The sequence below is a fragment of the Typopeltis vanoorti genome, chromosome 13 (assembly GCF_054136105.1).
Source record: "Typopeltis vanoorti isolate ZY-2024b chromosome 13, IOZ_Tvanoo_1.0, whole genome shotgun sequence".
NCBI lineage: Eukaryota > Metazoa > Arthropoda > Arachnida > Uropygi > Thelyphonidae > Typopeltis > Typopeltis vanoorti.
The window spans coordinates 109,466,107-109,485,660 of record NC_143561.1 but is presented as its reverse complement, the minus strand read 5'-3'; the positions used below and the strand labels follow the sequence as shown (position 1 = coordinate 109,485,660).

At 35.5% G+C, this 19,554-nt stretch overlaps 1 protein-coding gene across 2 annotated transcripts in view; it reads right to left on the bottom strand.

Moving 5' to 3' along the window:
• Positions 1-19,554, bottom strand: part of LOC150100465 (26S proteasome non-ATPase regulatory subunit 11-like) — a 237,046-nt gene that overhangs the window by 202,306 nt on the left and 15,186 nt on the right. For both annotated transcript variants that reach the window (XR_016549277.1, XM_090403074.1), the window contains exon 3: positions 9,351-9,475. Coding sequence is in view for 1 of the 2 variants with exons in the window: in XM_090403074.1 (XP_090259200.1) it covers positions 9,351-9,475 (125 nt within the window). In the remaining variant the exon portion in view is untranslated. The remainder of the gene's footprint in view (positions 1-9,350; positions 9,476-19,554) is intronic.

The window sequence follows — 19,554 nt, the reverse complement described above, 5'->3', positions numbered from 1 at the left end:
GGTTTTGTGAAGGGTAGATCATGCCTCAGTAACTTGCTCACGTTTTATAACATAGTGACAGCTGAACTGGATAGGGGTAATGGGTTTACAGTGATACTACTGGACCTTGCCAAGGCCTTTGACAGGATACCACATGGAACCCTAATCAGTAAACTGGAGCAGATGGGAATAGATATAATGTTAGTGAGATGGATAGGAGGGTGGTTGAAGGAGAGATACCAGAGAGTCGTTTATTCGGGAGTGGAGTCAAAAAGACGTCTTATGACTAGTGGAGTGCCGCAGGGCTCTGTTCTTGGACCACTGCTTTTCAATTTGTTCATCAATGATATTGGAAAGGATTTGAGAGGAAGTGTTCACTTATTTGCTGATGATGCAAAGTTGGGTAGAGCAATTGTGAGTGCACAGGATGTCAAAATTTTACAGGATGATTTGGATAGTTTGGAGGACTGGGCTAGAAAAAATGGATGTCAATTTAATGTGGCAAAGTGTAAGGTTATGCACTTTGGGGTGAAAAGAATAGCAGCAGTATATCGCATAGGTGGAACCGAACTCCAGGAGATTGATGAGGCCAGGGATTTGGGAATGCTGGTGGATAGGGAGTTGAAGTTTACGGGGCACATTACAAAAGTAACTAAAACAGCTCACCAAATCACTTGGCTTATGAAAAATACTTTAACATGCAGAGAAAAGCAAGTTGTTGTTCCTCTGTATCGAGCCTTGATAAGACCCCATCTGGACTTCTGTGCCCAGTTATGGGCACCAGGGTTTCTTCGTGATGGGGAGGAAGTGGAGAGGGTCCAGAGACGAGTGACCAAGATGATAGCAGGTCTGTGGAATGATGCTTATGAGAATAGGTTGAGGATTTGTGGGTTGCAGAAATTGGACGATAGGCGAAGGAGGGGTGATATGATTGAGACATTCAAATTACTGAAGGGTTTTTATAAGATTGATCCAGAAGATATTTTTGAAAATATGACTGGTGGTGGGAGGACTAGGGGCCATGCATGGAAGCTGGGCAAGAGCGTGGTTGACAAGGGTGTTAGAGCTAGGTTTTTTACTTGGAGAGTGGTGAATGAGTGGAATAAGCTTCCAGAGTCTGTTGTGGGTGCTACGACCGTGAATGAGTTCAAGGCAAGATATGATAGATACTGTGTGAATGTTGAATAGTTGTTCCAGACATGATGTGAGGGGCTCCCTCAATGAGTCTGTCGACTCCTTGGAGTTTCCCAGAACAATAATAATAATAATAATAATGATCTTCACTAAAAATCATGGCTAAATAGCTGAAATGTTTTACTTGTTCTATAGGTTCTCCATTCATAACACAGTTGATATTTTCAATGCTTCTGCCTATTTTCTTTGTCTTGTTATTGCTGACCTTCATACCATAACTATTACAACAGTTATTCAATTTAGTCAGGGAATCTTGCAGACTTGTAGCAGATTTATTTAAATGTATAAACTCATCCGCATAAAGCAAAGAGCTGACATTAACATCTCCAAATTTGATATCAGGTTTAATACCACTTTCCTTCATAATGTGATCCATATAAATAACAGAGGAGATAATGTACATCCTTGTCCGACACCAGATTTAACATTAAACAACCTTCCCATACTTCCTTCAATTCTAACTGCTGACTTACAACTCAAATAAAGACTAAGCATTGCTTGATATAACTGTACTGTTTTGAATAGCTTCTCTCTCTCTTGGCACCTTGTCATATGCCTTTTCCAAATTGACAAAACTTAAATGCAGATCTTTGTTAAATTCCCATGCTTTCCCAACTATTTGTCGTAAAGTGAAGATCTGATCCTAACAGCCTCTATTTGGCCTGAATCCAGCTTTTCTTCCACAATTCTTCTCAATCGTTTCTCAAGTATACTTGCATATATCTTACCAGTAACAGTCAGTAATGAAATACCTCTGTAATTCTCACATTCAGTTCTATTTCCCTTTTTATATATGGGTACGATGAGAGCTCTACTCCAATCACCTGGAATTCATCCCTTTGTCCATTACACCTCCATAGAACATTTTTGGTCAAATATCATCTACTCCTGCTGCCTTTCCATTTCAGGCTTTTGATGACTTTTGCTACTTCAAGTATGGATATGTATTCCTGACTGCATGCCTGGTCAGTGTTTTTTTACCACTGTGCTGTCATCACTGTTTGTTTCATTCAACAATTTTTTGAAGTAATTACTCCAATACTTCAAGGATATCTTTTTCTCCTGTTTTCATGTCACCTTTATCATCTCTAATTCCTTTTACAGCACTCTTTCCTCCATTTCTAGCTTCTTCAAAACCTCCAGAATATCTTGCCACCTTCTTGATGTTTATTTTCTATCTTCTTGCCAAAGTCCTCCCATGATTTTTGTTTAGCTTTCTTACATTTGTCTCTGTATTCTCTAAGAGCACAAGTTGACTTGTTTGCCAGGAACGTTTCATATGCTTTCTTCTTTTCCTTCACTGTCTCTTTTACTTCCTGTGTCCACCATGGATTTCTGATTTTTCTATCCTTGCAGACAACTTCACCAATATGCCTCTCTGGCTGATTCAGCCAATGTGTTTTCTTCAGAGCTTGCCAATGAATCTCCAAGGTTCGGTTCCTGTTCTCAAACGCTTTCATTTTTCTTGAATAAAGTTTGTGTATTTTAGTCTGCAGTTCACATCTGAGTTGCTCAACTTTTATTTGCTTTAAAACTTTCTTACATGTTCTTCTTTTCAATATGAAATTCAATTTTATCCTTATCGTGACTAAATTGTGATCACTTCCAATTTCAAATCCTCTGTACACTGTAATGTCTTGCACCAGTGAGAAAACCTCACTATCAACAATAACATAGTCAATGAGACTTTTCTTATTCCTAGCCTCTTCTCTCCATGTGAATTTATGCACATTTTTATGTTGGAACATTGTGTTAGTAATAACATGTCCGTGTCCTGAGCAGAAATCCAATAAGTATTTGCCACTATTATTAGCTTTGCTCTTTTCTCCAAATTTTCCCAAAATATTTTTGTATGTCTCACAATCATTTCCTACTCTGCTATTTAGATTCCCAACAAGGACCAACTTTTCATTTTTCATTGTGTCAGCTGCTTTCTCTATAGCCTCAAAAAAGTCCTCCACTTCTACCTTAGTAGAACGTTCTGTGGGACCATAGGTACGAATAAGTCTCATTGTCCAATTCTCATATTTGCCCACATCACTCTACCTGAGACTGCCTGCCATTCAAGAAGATTAGCCTAGTATTTAGTGTTGAATACTATGGCTACTCCTTTTCCTTGATTGTCATTGCCAAAATATATCATTTTGTATTTATTGCTCAGAAAGATCTCACCAGCTTTTGTCTTTTTGGTTTCAGTCACTCCTATTATGTCGATCTGGTACTTATCCAATTCCTCAGCTAGCTCCATTTCTTTGCCATTCGGGCTTCTTATGTTGACAGTACAATCTTAAACTCTGGTGATGTTGAGATGGGGTAGGTTTCAGGATTTGTTCCTGTAGCTGACTTTTTAGTGTTTGCCCTGGTTCCCTGGCAAAAGCAACAGGAGCCTTGTTTAACCGCGCGATGCCCTAACCGACATGAAATTTTGTCTTGTTGTACCATCATTTGATATTTTGGTTCAAACCAATAAGAATACAATTTGGTCAGCTAAATCCCAAATTGCCAACCCATCCTCATTCGTTCAGTATCCAGGTAGATACCTAACAGGATGCACCACGAGAAGGTGAGGATTGGACATAGGTCAGAAGCCTTGGTTGGTTCTCCACATTCCTTTAAAGGCTATGTGGAGGTTTCCTCTCAATTATATAGCTTTGATCCTTAAGCACCTCTTAGGTTTCTGATATAAGTGATAATTTTCAACTCATTATGTCTCAATAACCATTGCTATGGGCACATTTTTTAAATCTTTACTTTTAAAATATCAATGCTAGAAAAAAAAAATGTTAAATCAAATGTACTGCATTATAGCAAGAAAAACACAACACCCATAGCTTTGTTCATTTTGTTCCTGCTTTACTCATTTCATGTCTGGTAAAGTATGAAGAGTAGAGAAAAGCATTTAGTTGTACACCTGAACTTTTGCAAACAGATAATCCATGCTGCTAATATGCATAAGAAAATAAAGTAAATCAGAAGAATATCAGAAGAATGCTTGCATATTGGCTCACTGCTGCAAAATGCTTGCATCCTTGAGTAGAGAAAGAAGGGAATTTTCTCTCATAAACTTGTTTTTTTCTCATTGTAGTCAAACAAATATGAGCGCACACACAGTTATTTCCATATTACAAAAAAAAAGTACTTCACTGACAATCCAATAAGTAAAAATAAAATAAAATAAAGTAAATCAGAGGAATATTTAATAACAGGTATTCCATCTTAACAGTTAAAGTGGAACAGTAGAGTAGTCTTTAACTCAGATCTGTATTCTTAACAATTGTTTAAGTTTCTTAAACAATTGTTAAGCATACATTTTGTTTCTTAAACAAACAAAACAAAGTATTAAAACATTTTCAGAAATCAATGCATGGATTAAAGTAAAATATTTTATGAAATAAAACTGCATTATAAGCCAGCTTTGACAGAATAACAAGTTTATCAATTCATATTCTTTGTCAATAAAAGGCCATGGTTTTAAAACTTTGATGTCTACATCATCATCACATTATTACTAACTTCCATGTCAATCCACCTATATCTGAGTCTTCCTCTGGGTCTTTTTCCTGCCAATCTGGCAGAGAACACTTGTTTTGCTAATCTTTCCTCTTCCATTCCGTTTAAGTGACCATACCATCTGAGAGCAGCTCTACTAACACATTCCTGGATGCCAGCCTGGTGAGCCAAGTGGTTAGCATATCTGCTCCCCCAGCCAAAAGGCTGTGGGTTCGAATCCTGCCATGGACATGGTTGTTTGTGATTGTCTGTGGAAATACTAGTGGTAGTGGTTGGCAATAGATGGCATTGGTGTAGTTGCAGTTAGTTGGTGGATTGTGAATGGTGGAGACAAAGTTGTAAAGTGGATGTCCTCCCTCGATGAGTCTTGGACTCCCTGGAGGTGACAAATAATAATAATAATAACATCTAGTTCTTTCCTAATATCCTCGTTTTTAATGCGATATTGCCATTGATACCATCTGTTCACTCCCTTAATCTTTCTCAGGACTCTCATATCTGTGGTCTCTAGTCTTTGATCAAGTGTTTTAGTTCTGACCCAGCTCTCAGATCCCTGAGTTAAAACTGGTTTGAATACTGTCTTTCTTATTTATTGTTTTTTGATTATTATTATTAAGAGAGACCTCCAGGGAGTCAGAAACTCATTTGGAGAGGCCGTACTATTCACACCAGCTGTCATACCTGCTCTTGAATTCTTCCACGCTACTTGCACACACAACATCCAACGGCAATCCATTCCAATCACACACCACTCTATGAGAGAAAAATCTAGCTCTCACCCCTTCTTGACAGCATTCATTATCAACTGCCAAGGATGCTCTAGCATCTTTTCCCCACCCTCCATAAAATGAAAAAATTCCATTTACTGAAATTCTCTATAATAACCTTTTCAGAAGTTTGTAATTCTCAATCATATCATCCCTCTTTCTCCTGTTTGCTAATGTCTGCAACTTAAAAATTCTCACTCTATCTTCATAATCAGTATTCCACAAGTCTCATATTATTTTTGACACTCTGGTTTGCACTCTTTCCACCGTATCCGAATCACCATAGAAACCAGGAGACCAGACCTGCATGCAAGTCTAAGTCAAATCTTATCAAGACTTTGCAAAGAGGTAAAATAACTTCCTTATCTTTACAAGTCTTTTCATATCTTCACATGGTAATTATTCTCCGAGTTGCATTTACAATTTTTGCTATATGAACTTCCTAACCTAACCTAGCCTGATCAGTTTCTTCTAGCATAATCCCACCAATATAATATGACACTGAATATCTAATCACACCAAGTGCATGACCTTACATTTATCAACATTGAACCGACATCCATTTTCACATAACCACAATTCCAGCCTATTCAAATTATTGTGCAAGTACTGCATATCATCAGCACTCCTGATTACCCAACCTATCTTTGTATCATCAGCAAATAGCCATATGTCATATGTCAAATCTTTCCCACTGTCATTAATCTACAGACTGAATAAGAATGGACCAAGTACTTCATGTTAGAGGCTTAATGGATTGTATACTCAGAAAGGATTAAAATGAAATTTAAAAAGAAATTTAATACTTCCTATAGTTTGTCTCAGTCACTGAGACATCTTCAGGGATTACAAAAAAAAAACTAATGTAACACATACACAAATACCACACAAAACTAAGCTAACCACATGGGTGACTCTAAAGTTCTATCTAAGTGGTGCGCCCTCTATGGGTGGTTGTAGGTGGCCCAGAATGTAAGGGGGGGGGATCTCTGATGATTAATGTTTCCCAAATCTTCGGAAGTTTAATGCAACCATATTTATTTAGATTTGGTTAATTTTTGAGAACTGCTGCAGATTCTAAAAATAGTCTCTCTTTTTTGAATTTACTGTGGTGGAGCATGGTAGTTTTTTCCCAAGAGATCCTGTGGGTTGTATCCAAGACATGGTCAGCCAGGCCTGACTGGCCATAGTCATGGTTGCAGATGTATGACTTGTGTTTTTCTAGGTGAAAATTTTGAAAATCCTTTCTGAGTGCTGTATACAATCCAATAAGCCTCCAACATGATATCCTCACAGCACTTAAACCCCAACACATGGACCAAGTACTGATTCTTGAGGCACACAACTAGTTACCTTGAATCTTGCAGATTCACACCTCCATATACAACTTTTGGATATCTGTCAGTCAGCCATCCTCTTATTCATGCCAATATCATGTTAGAGGTTTAATGGAGTATTGATAGCACTAGGAAAGCACTTTGATCCTTTGATCAAAAACAAATTTTAATGCTCCTAATATTTCATCTTAGTCATTAAGACATCTTCAGGGAGTATGAATAACACTTGTAACACACACACAAAGACAACACAATAAAACATGTGGATGACTCTCAAGACTTATCTAGGTGGTGCCGCCCCTCTATGGGCATTTGTAGGCAGCCTACGGATGTAAACTGGGACCTCTGACAATTATTGTTTCCCAAATTTTGTAAAGTTTTATGCATCCACATTTGTTTAAATTAGTTTTATTTCTAAGTGCTGCTGAAGATTGCAAAAACAATCTTTCCTTTTTAAATTTACTATGGTCAATCCTGCCTCACAGACCATGTATTAGATACAACTCACAGGATCTTCTGAAAAAAAAAAAAAAAAAAAAAAAACCACCATGCTCCAGCATAGTAAATTTAAAAAGACTGTTTTCGGAATCTTCAGCGGCACTCAGAAATCAACCTAATTTAAACAAATACAGAAACATAAAACTTCCCAAAATTTGGGAAATAATAATCATCACAGGGTGCCAGTTATACCCTAAGTTGCCTGCAAGTGCACCACCTAGATAGGACTTTAGAGTCACTCACATGTTTCATTAAGTATTGTGTTGTCTTTGTGTGTATATGTGTGTTATAAGCATTATTTGTACTCCCTGGAGATGTTTCCGTGACTGAGATGAAATATTGGAAGCATTAAAATTAATTTTTAATCCTTTCCTAGTGCTGTGAATACTCCATTAAACTTCCAATATGATATCCTCCCAGAAGTCTTAACACATGGATCCATGCCAATAGTTTATAATCCAATCCCATATTCTCCAATTTATGCAACAGTCTCCCATGCTGTATTCTGTCAAAAGCTTTATAAAATCCAAAAGTATCATTGTGTATCCATCCTTGTCTAACTCAGTGGTAACATTATTACAGAATGTGAGCAATTTGATCAAACATGACTTTCCCTTAGTAAACCCATGCTGTTCATTGCAAAGTAGAGATTCTCTTTCAATCCATTTCTGAATGCAAGTCCTAATCAACTTTTCCAAATTTGCCATACATTCTTTCCACTCCTGTGGAATCTTCCCTATTCTGAGACTCAAATTATATAGCATGGTGAAAGGAATAACCAGTTCAGCTGAACATGTTTTTAGCATCCTTGCTGATATCCCATCAGTTCCTATTGCAGAATTCTTATTAAATTTGTGCAACAGCTCTAGTACTTCCTCCTCATACACGACTTTTCTCGTCTAGTGAAGACATATGTTGCAAATATCCAGTTGATAGCTTTTAGCAAATGGCTACTCATTAGCTGAACAATCACTTCTACATCAGTCACCTCCAGCATACCATCTGCATTTAACAAAGAAGTTCTTTCTTCATTCTTTCTTTTACTTGCAGCATAATGACAGAATTCTTTTGGGTTGTCTTTGATATCTTACTGCCTGTCAATCTTCAAGGACATACCATATAAAGAATAAGAAACTATGAAGTGAGATACAAAAGCTGAAAGTTTTCCTAGTTCCAACAGACTGATTAGTATCATGAGTATTGGCATGCAACACATGTACTGTTGCCATTCATACAACTAATTTTCACCACATACTGGTTGGTGAATCCATATGCTTAATTCCTCAAAAGGTTCAAGATGGATGACCAGATCAGGTTTAAATTAAAGCCATCATTGCAATTAAGCAAGAAAAGTTAAGACTTCTCTCTGTTATAAATCCTTCAAGTAAAACATGTTAATATTTTTGGTCATAGAGGAAAGACATGACTACTCTGTAAAGACATCTGACTTCTGGATAAGAAGTCAGATGTCTTCACAGAGTAGTCATGTAAATGCATTGGACAAGCAAAGGATGTTCAAATTAGGTCATTTATTTCAAAAATAACCAGCCTTTGTTGTAAGATATAAGCAAGCATTCTTCTGTACACTGCTGAAGTAGACATCAAGACTTAAAGGATGCAATGAAATCAAATTTTTGCTAACTATACATTCAATGCCAGATATATTAAACTGGATGGTTTTTCACTTTTCTTAAGTCCAGATAAACTTCGCAGTTTGAAATCTCCACTAAAGCATTTACAATACCTCTGTTTATACAATGCCACACCCATTTGTCTGTGGGTAACAAGTTTTACCACCATTTCTAATTTCAAATCACAGACTAATACCACATGTTGACATCCACATAGTAATTCATTTTGCCCAAAAGCAATATGGATACCAGTACTTGTCTTTGTATTAGCTATAATACAAATTAAACAGGAAATGTAGAGTTCTAGGGATTGAGTAACATGAAAAATAAATTTCAGAATAAAATTTTATTCCATGGAAAAATAATATAAAATGACATTTCTTTCTTTAAATTTAAAAACTAACATGCACACAAGTAAAAATCAAATGTCAAACCTCTAAGCCTGTTGCAGCTTCCATGTCAAGAAACATATCCACTAATGCCCGTACTAATTTAGCAGCCTTTGCTTTACTGATTAAATTCAAGAATGGGCGAGTTGCTTTAATCAGTTGTCCTAATTCTACAAGAAAAAATAATCAATTAAAAAAAGGTTAAATTTAGAAAAATTTACCTGCATATCTGAAGTTTTTTACCTTTTAACCCTCTCTCTGTGCAAACACATCCCAGGCTAATAAAAATGTAAATAAAAAGTTGCTGAATGGAAAATTTTCCAGTTTTCTTAGGAATGCTATCTGTGATATGTTCCACACACAATTCAAAAAAAATTTCATTGAAATTGGTGAATTTGAATCTAGTAGTAAGGCTTCAAAGCACTTGAGTACTTAACCGTGTACAGGGGTGCATATGCATCCAAATATTCTCTATACAAAAACCATTTTTTGTAAGCAGCTGCGTTAGTATTTTTCCACAGTTTGTTTTGTGATATGTTTATTTTTTTGTTATAGTTTTTATAGAATTTTTTTCTGTGGATATTTTAGATAATTATGACAGGAAGAAAAAGACGTACCAGTTCTGAGTTGAGAGATCTTTTAGAGGAAGTGTCATCAGTTGTTGCATATCTGATGAAGCAATGATGATGATTCAGATGTGGAATTAGAAAATGATATTTTTGATCACGATTTCTCAGCTTTTGACAATGTTGCTGAAGAATATATACTACAATTAGATGAAGAACTAAGAGAAGAAGAAGCAAATACAGAATCTATAACTACTGTGGACACTTCAGCTCCTGGTTCTTCTGATGAAAATATCCTGGAAAATGTTGCCGTGTATCCGAATAGAAACTCAAAAATGAACAGAAGATGGACCAATGTTCCTCCTAATGTACATAAAGTTCCTAACTTTCAAGTATTTCGAGAAAGAGAAGAAACTGCTGGAGCAATACTAACTCAAAATCTATGTTCTGCAATGGACTGTTTCAAACAAATAACTCCTGAAACAATTTTAAATGTGATTATGTGTGAAACTAATAGAAAAGCCAGAGATCATTACGATGCATCCAGAAATCCACAGCAATACAAACGACCTTGTATTTGGTATGATACTGATGCTGATGAACTCTATACAGGTAACCCTCGTATAACGCGGATGTTAGGTTCCATAGAAATGCCGCGTTATATAAATCACGTTATGGGCTACTCAGATCACATAGAAAAAGTAGAGTTAGATTCTGAAATTGTTTTTTTTTTTTTAATATTATATAAACAATAATGACATACCCAACAAAATTATATATTTTTATTTAATTCAGGTAATTCACCTAAGTTAAGAAAACATATAAACTGTGAAACAAATACATAATATAAACTAATAAAATTAATAATTGTATGTAAACTTCATTGCACATATGCACAAATGTTTTAGGCAAAATAAAATAAAGTGCATAATTTAATCGTCATCACTGTCTTCAAAACTAACATTTTGTAGATGTTCTTTATTTACGAGTGGCCAGATGTCATCATCACTTGAAATCTCTTGGACATCATTTGTATACTTCAGCTGATAAGACCTTACTTACCACTATGCTGCAACTTTTTTTTATTAAGTTCATGATATGGAGCTAAACAAATATCCAAAAATCTTGTGAATTTCCAGGGCGCTCCATTGAGGGATCATTATCTGTAAAATAACTTCCTAACTTTCTTGCTAAGTCCAATCCTTCTGCTAATTTCTTTAAACTGAATTCTTTAACAGATTCATCACAATCAGAATCTTCAGCAGAACTTTCCTCATCATTTGGTTCGATGTCATCTATTAATTCTACCAGTTCCTCCTCTTTTAAATCTATTTCCCCATCAATTAATTTACTAATTTTGTTTTCAACCATATTGCAAAAGCCCTCTAAGTGGCCATTACTATAAAAATAACATTTTTACACAAAAAAAGCATTGCATACTGTATGTAACTCATCAGAAAATAAAGTGCTCAGCTTGAGATTAACACACTTATGATTTTTAATTAATTTTCCTGGCAGAAAACTAAGACAAAATTGTCTTCGTTTAACAATTGGCATATATGCTTGCTAAAGGGTATTTTCCCTAATATAAATTGGCTACTTATGCGCAATACAGGCAGATGCAAATTTAAGATAAAATATGATTTTTAAGTCGCGTGGTGAAAAATATATGAAAAGATAAAGGGTTACTACAATTTACAGACCATGTTACATCGAAACCACGTTGAACAAGGGTTACTACAATTTGTAGACCGTGTTATATCAAAACCGTGTTGTATAAGTACCACGTTATATGAGGGTTACCTGTACTATGATTGGCATTCTAATATACGCTGGAATTGGGATGAATGGCTGGACGAGCTCTGGGAGAAAGACAAATGCATGAACACTGAAATTCATTATGATGAAGAAATTATTCACACCAATTTTGACGATGCATCTTAAATTTATTTTTTTTTTATTTATACAAAACTTTTTAATTTTTATATTTTAAATTTTTTGATTTTTTTATACCTATCTTCTTAAAAATCAATAAAATTTCACAAATACTTATGCAGCCAAAGTTTTTTCTTTACATTTTGCACTGAAAATGCATGGGGTGTAATTACACCTGTGTACACAGTTAACGTTAAAATATTTGTACACAGAGAGAAGGTTAAGGAAGTTATGAACAGACAATAGTTCTAAGTGGAAATATAAAAGTTTGTCAAGATTTATAGAAATGCTCTAAAAATATTAAATAAAATAATGATAATTTACAGTAATATTTTCCTAATTCTAACCAGTATACTGTAAATAAATAGGTTCAGATAATCTGACCTACAAAATGTTTAAACCTATAAAATATGAGATTTAACTGGATAATGCATTTTGGTTATTTTCATGGCACAAATATACTTCAAGAACTGGAGATAGGGGAGTGAAAAACACTTGGATTAACAAAATATAAAACCACACACATCATGTGTATGTGCATGTGTGGTTTTATATTTTGTTTTATATAAGTTCTGACCACTGAAACTAAGGTTTCAATGGTCAGAACTTATATCTTTACTGTACAAGTTGACAAAAAAGGTGCAGAAATACAATTACTGAAAAAAGAGCCAAAAGGATTCAAATCGGTGAAATAAAATAACGTGGTATTCAATATCCACTTAATTTTGAATAATTTTACTTGGCCAAAGTGAAGCCTGTTGGCTCTTTTTTCAGTAATCCTGGTTTTAATTATCAGATAACAGTATAGAACTCACAGAAATCAAAGCCTTTCCTAGAGAATACAGTTTTCTTTTTTTTTTTTTTGCTACCTGCTTGATTTAACTAGTGCTTATCCAGTGGTGGATTGTTAGAGGTTTTCTAATATTTGGATATAAACGAAAATTTGTGTGATATGCTCCAAGGAAAAGACATGATGCTGACTAAGTTAAAAAAGTGAACGACCCCAGGACAAAGATACTTCAAGGGAGAACAAAAAAGTTTTATAATCCAGTTAAAAAAAAGATTCATTACATACACAGATGTTCTTGAAGCAAATGATGATAAAATATTTAAGCTGCCAGCTTGCAGTATATATAAAAACAGTAACAACAAGTTTCATTTTACTTTTTTTTATCATCATCAAATTCCTGACATGTACCCTCAAGGAGTGCAGGATATGATAGTACTAAATGAAAAATTTACATCATTACAATTGTAAATTTTTCCTCCAAATCGGTCTGTTACTTGTCTAGACAACAATATTATCAGATCTTATATTTCTATCGTCTAAGGCATATTGTACCGTATCAATCCACCTATATCTTGGCTTTCTTCTGGGTTGTTTTCCTCCCAACCTGGCAGAGAACACTTGTTTTGCTAATCTTTCCTTGCCCATTCTGTTTAAGTGATCATACCACCTGAGATTAGCTCTGCTAACGCATTCCTTTATGCCGACAATGTCAAGTTCTTTCCTAATATCCTCGTTTTTAATATGATATTGCCATTGATGCCATCTATTCATGCCTCTAATCTTTCCCAGGACTCTCGTATCTGTGGTCTCTAGTCTTTGGTCAAGTGTTTTACTTCTGACCCAGCTCTCAGATCCATAAGTTAAAACTGGTTTGAACACTGTCTTGTATACAGCTAATTTAGTGTTCCGACTAATTTCTCTCTTATTCCATATGAATTCAGTCAATTGACTTCCTACCATACAAGCTTTGTTGATTCTGTTGTCTATTTCCATATTTAATTTACCATCTTCAATAAAAATAGTGCCTAAGTAGCTGAAATGTTTTACTTGTTCTACAGGTTCCCCGTTCAATACACAGTTGACATTTTCAACAATTCTACCTATTTTCATTGTCTTTGTCTTTTTATTGCTGACCTTCATACCATATCTATTACAACAGTTATTCAATTTAGCCAGGGAATCTTGCAAACTTGTAGCGGATTTATTTAGAAGTATAACATTGTCTGCATAAAGCAAAGAGCAGACATTAACATCTCCAATTCTGATATCATGTATTCTGATATATACCTCTTTCCTTCGTAATGTGATCCATATAGATAATGTACATCCTTTCTCACACCAGATTTAACATTAAACCATCTTCCTGTACTTCCTTCAATTCTAACTGCTGACTTACAACTCAAACAGAGACTAAGTATTGCTTGATATAATGCCCCATTGACACTATATAACTGTAGCGTATTGAATAGCTTCTCTTCTGTCACCTTCTCATATGCCTTTTCCAGATCGACAAAACTTAAATACAGATCTCTGTTATATTCCCATGCTTTCTCCACTATTTGTCGTAAAGTGAAGATCTGATCCTGACAGCTTCTATTTGGCCTGAATCCAGCTTGTTCTTCACCAAGCTTTTCTTCCACAATTCTTCTCCAGTTTCTCACGTATACTTGCATAGATCTTGCCAGGAATACTCAGTAGGGAAATACCCCTGCAATTCCCATATTCAGTTTTATTTCCCTTTTTATATATGGGTACTATTAGAGTTCTACTACAATCATCGGGAATTCGTCCCTCTATCCAATCTTTCTGAACAATACAGTGCAGCCACTGTAAGACTTTTATACCACCATATACTTCAACATTTCTGGTCGAATATCATCTACTCCAGCTGCCTTTCCACATTTCGAGCTTTTGATGGTATGGATATGTATTCCTGACTCTATGCCTGTTGAATGTTTTTTACCACTGTGCTATCACTGCTTGTTTCATTTAGCAATTTTTCGAAATAATTACTCCATACTTCAAGGATATCTTTTTCTCTTCTTTTTCATATCACCTTTATCATCTCTAACTCCTTTTACAGCACTCTTTCCTCCATTCCTAAACTTCTTCAGCAACCTCCAGAATATCTTACCACCTTCTTGATAATTATTTTCTATGTTCTTGCCAAAATCCTCCTATGACTTTTGTTTAGCTAGTTTTACAGAGTGTTTCACTTTCTTACATTTGTCTCTGTATTCTCTAAGAGCACAAACTGACTTATTTGAAAGGAATTTTTGATATGCTTTCTTCTTTTCCTTCACTGCCTCTTTAACTTCCTATGTCCACCATGGAGTTCTAATTTTTCTATCCTTGCAGACAACCTCACCACATGCCTCTCTGGCTGAATCAATCAAGGTTTTCTTCAAGGCTTACCACTGAATCTCCAAGATTAGGTTCCTCTTCTCAAACTCTTTCATTTTTTCTTCAATAATCTTTGTGTATTTTAGTCTACAGTTCACATCTGAGAGCTACTCAACTTTTATTCGCTTTAAAACTTTCTTACATGTTATTATTTTCAGTTAGAAATTCAATTTTATACTGCTCAAGACTAAATAGTGATCGCTTCCAATTTCAAATGCTCTGTACACTCTGGTGTCCTGCACCAGGAAGAAAACATCACTATCAACAATGACATAGTCATGAGACTTTTCTTATACCTTGCATCTTCTCTCCATGTGAATTTGTGCACATTTTTATGTTGGAACATGGTGTTAGTAATAACCAGTCCATGTCCTGAGCAGAAATCCAACAGGTATTTGCCATTATTATTAGCTTTGCTCTTTTCTCCTAATTTTCCCAAAATATTTTTGTATGTCTGACAATCATATCCTACTCTGCTATTTAGATCCCCCAACAAGGACCAACTTTTCTTTTTTCACTGAGTCAGTTGCTTTATATAAAGCATCAAAAAATTCCTCCACTCCTACCCTAATAGAACCTTCTGTGGGACCATAGGCACAAATAAGTCTCATTGTCCAGTTCCCCATTCTCATATTTGCCCACATCACTCTACTTGAGACTCCCTGCCATTCAAGAAGGAGTAGCCTCGTATTTAGTGTTAAATACTATGGCTACTCCTTCTTTTCCTTGATTGTCAATGCCTGAATATAACATTTTGTATTTATTGCTCAGAAAGATCGCACCAGTTTTTGTCTTTTTTGTTTCAGTCACTCCTATTATGTCGATCTGGTAATCTAATTCCTCAGCTAGCTCCATTTCTTTGCATTCAAGCTTTTTATGTTAATAGTACCGATCTTTAATGTTGAAATTGCTCCATCACCAAAAATACCCTTGCTTTTGCTGTATATGTTTAAGGAACATTTTACAAAATTAGCAAATAATCAAATCACAATATTAATTTGAGAAGACAGTTTCAAAGGTTACAGTAATTTCAGTAGAGAATTATTGTTTAATCACTGAGCATTACTAGCTAAACTAGTTCAAAAGGCAAAACACTGAACTACTATCAACAAATATTGCTAGCAAAATACAAAAACAAGTAAGCCATTGAAGGACTGGAATAGAGCACACACAAGTACTTACACAAACCCAAATAAAAGAGCTATATCAAATAGGATACATATTGGAACAAATGGTGATGGATATGAAATTGGTGATATGGATACAAGAGTGACTGATACCATATAGTAGATGGAGAAGCAGAATCCAAGAGAAAGCAGGTGACTAGTGGTGTAATACGTCTCAGTGCTTGAACCAGTGCTGTTTAATTTGCACATAAATGATATAGGAAATAATCTGAAATGAGAGATTCAGTTGTTTGCTGATGATGCAAAGTTGGATAAAGTAACAGTTAAGGTGATGAAGAGAGCTTGAAGGATGATTTAAATAGGCTGACAGTATGTGCAAAACATAATGGATGTCAATTTAATGTAAAAAAGTATAAAGTTATGCATTTTGGGATAAAAATATTACGAACTGTGCACCACACTGAGGAAACCATACTCCAGGAAAATTATGAAGCCAGGGATTTAGAGACAGTAGAAAGAGAGATTGTTGAAGTTTAGATGGCACACTGCCAAAGTAGCCAGGAGAGCTCACAGAATTACTTGGTTATTGAATAACACACAAGCAGAGATAAGAGAATTGGGAATGAGGAAATGGAGAAGAGGATGCTGAGTCAAGGGACCAAGATGAGGAGTTGTCCATGGAATGCTTCCTATGAGCATCGATTGGGGATTTGTAGGTTGCAAAAGTTGGTTGACAGACAAAAAGTATAATAGAAACATTTCAGTTAGTTAAAAGGATTTCATAGGATTAATAGAGGAAATATTTTAATACTTGGCTAGAGGGGATAAGACAAGAGGTCGTCCCTGGAAATTGGGTAAGAAGGTGGTTAGAAACGCTGAGGGGACTCATTTTTACTTGGAGTGGTAAACAAATGAAATGGGTTGGCACACAACCCCCACGGAACTCAAGCGGTTGGGTGCCGTATGTGCCGGGGGGGGGGGCAGTATCCTCCCTTTTGAGTCTTCAAAATTTGAGTCATCAGAATTCAAGAACCGGCCTACCAGTCCGGAATACAGGGGGTTGGGTGCCGTAGGCATCATGGAGCGTAGCCCCCTAAGTAATGCCTATAATTTCTTATATTATTTAAAATAAAGATCACTAAATTTGGAGTTCAGCCACATTTACTTTGCTTACATACTAAATCAATTATTTTTTTGTGTGCATGTCTCCCCACTACCAATGAAAAGTTATAAACCTATAGGACATCAGTACTATGAACTAGATCAGTGCTTCCCAAACTTATGGATGTAAAGGACCCCTTTGTAAAAATTAAAATATTTCACAGCCTCTCCAGTGAAAAAAAAATCGTAATAAAGACATATATTACAATATTTATTGTATTTATATTCAATACAATTTCTATTCAAGATTTTGTGTTTGTAATCTTTTTTGTGCTTCTTATCAATATATCTTTGAAATGAAACTTATATGATAAGCATATATTTACTAGTATCCATTAAGCGCCGAAATACGCAAGAAGCAAAATTTGTGAACCAACATCAATGTGTTGGTTCACAAATCTGAAAATAAACCCCAACTCAACATCACCAGAGTTAAAGATCGGTACTATCAACGTAAGAAGCCTGAATGGCAAAGAAATGGAGCTAGCTGAGGAATTAGATAAGTACCAGATCGACATAATAGGGGTGACTGAAAAAAAAAGACCAAACCTGGTGAGATCTTTCTGAGCAATAAATACAAAATGTTATATTCAGGCAATGACAATCAAGGAAAAGAAGGAGTAGCCATAGTATTCAACACAAAATACGAGGCTAATCTTCTTGAATGGCAGTCAGTCTCAAGTAGAGTAATGTGGGCAAATATGAGAATGGGGAACTGGACAATGAGACTTATTTGTGCCTATGGTCCCACAGACGGTTCTACTAAGGTAGAAGTGGAGCAATTTTTTGATGCTTTAGAAAAAGCAACTGACACAATGAAATATGAAAAGTTGGTCCTTGTTGGGGATCTAAGTAGCAGAGTAGGAAATGATTGTGAGACATACAAAAATATTTTGGTAAAATTTGGAGAAAACAGCAAAGCTAATAATAATGGCAAATATCTATTGGATTTCTGCTCAGGACAGGGACTGGTTATTACTAACACCATGTTCCAATATAAAAATGTGCACAAATTCACATGGAGAGAAGAGGCTAGGAATAAGAAAAGTCTCATTGACTATGTTATTGTTGATAGTGATGTTTTCTCCCTGGTGCAGGACAAGTGTACAGAGGATTTGAAATTGGAAGTGATCACTATTTAGTCTTGAGCAGGATAAAATTGAATTTCATATTGAAAAGAATAACATGTAAGAAAGTTTTAAAGCGAATAAAAGTTGAGCAGCTCTCAGATGTGAGCTGTAGACTAAAATACACAAAGATTATTGAAGAAAAAATGAAAGAGTTTGAGAACAGGAATCAAACCTTGGAGATTAAGTGGCAAACTCTGAAGAAAACATTGATTGATTCTGCCAGAGAGGCATCTGGTGAGGTTGTCTATAAGGATAAAAAAAATCAGAACTCCCTGGTGGACACAGGAAGTTAAAGAGGCAGTGAAGGAAAAGAAGAAAGCATACCAAAAGTTCCTGTCAAATAAGTCAGCTTGTGCTCTTAGAGAATATAGAGACAAATGTAAGAATGCTAAACACTGTATAAAACTAGCTAAACAAAAGTCATGGGAGGACTTTCGCAAGAATATAGAAAATAAATATCAAGAAGGTAAATAAATATCAACAACCTCCAGGTAAAATATTCTGGAGGTTGTTGAAGAAGCTTAAGAATGGAGGAAAGAGTGCTATAAAAGGAATTAGAGATGATAAAAGTGACATGAAAACGGGAGAAACAGATATCCTTGAAGTATGGAGTAATTACTTTGAAAAACTGCTAAATGAAACAAGCAGTGATGACAGCACAGTGGTAAAAAAATTGACCACGCATGCAGTCAGGAATACATATCCATACTTTAAGTAGAAAAAGCCATCAAAGGCTTGAAATGTGGAAGGGCAGCAGGAGTAGATGATATTCGACCAGAAATGCTGAAGTATGGTGGTATAAGAGTCGTACAGTGGCTGCACTGCATAGTTCAGAAAGCCTGGACAGAGGGACGAATTCCTGATGATTGGAGTAGAGCTCTCATAGTACCCATATATAAAAAGGGAAATAAAACTGAATGTGAGAATTACAGAGGTATTTCCCTACTGAGTGTACCTGGCAAGATCTATGCAAGTATACTTGAGAAACGTTTGAGAAGAATTTTGGAACAAAAGCTTGGTGAAGAACAAGCTGGATTCAGGCTAAATAGAGGCTGTCAGGATCAGATCTTCACTTTATGACAAATAGTCGAGAAAGCATGGGAATATAACAAAGATCTGTATTTAAGTTTTGTCGAT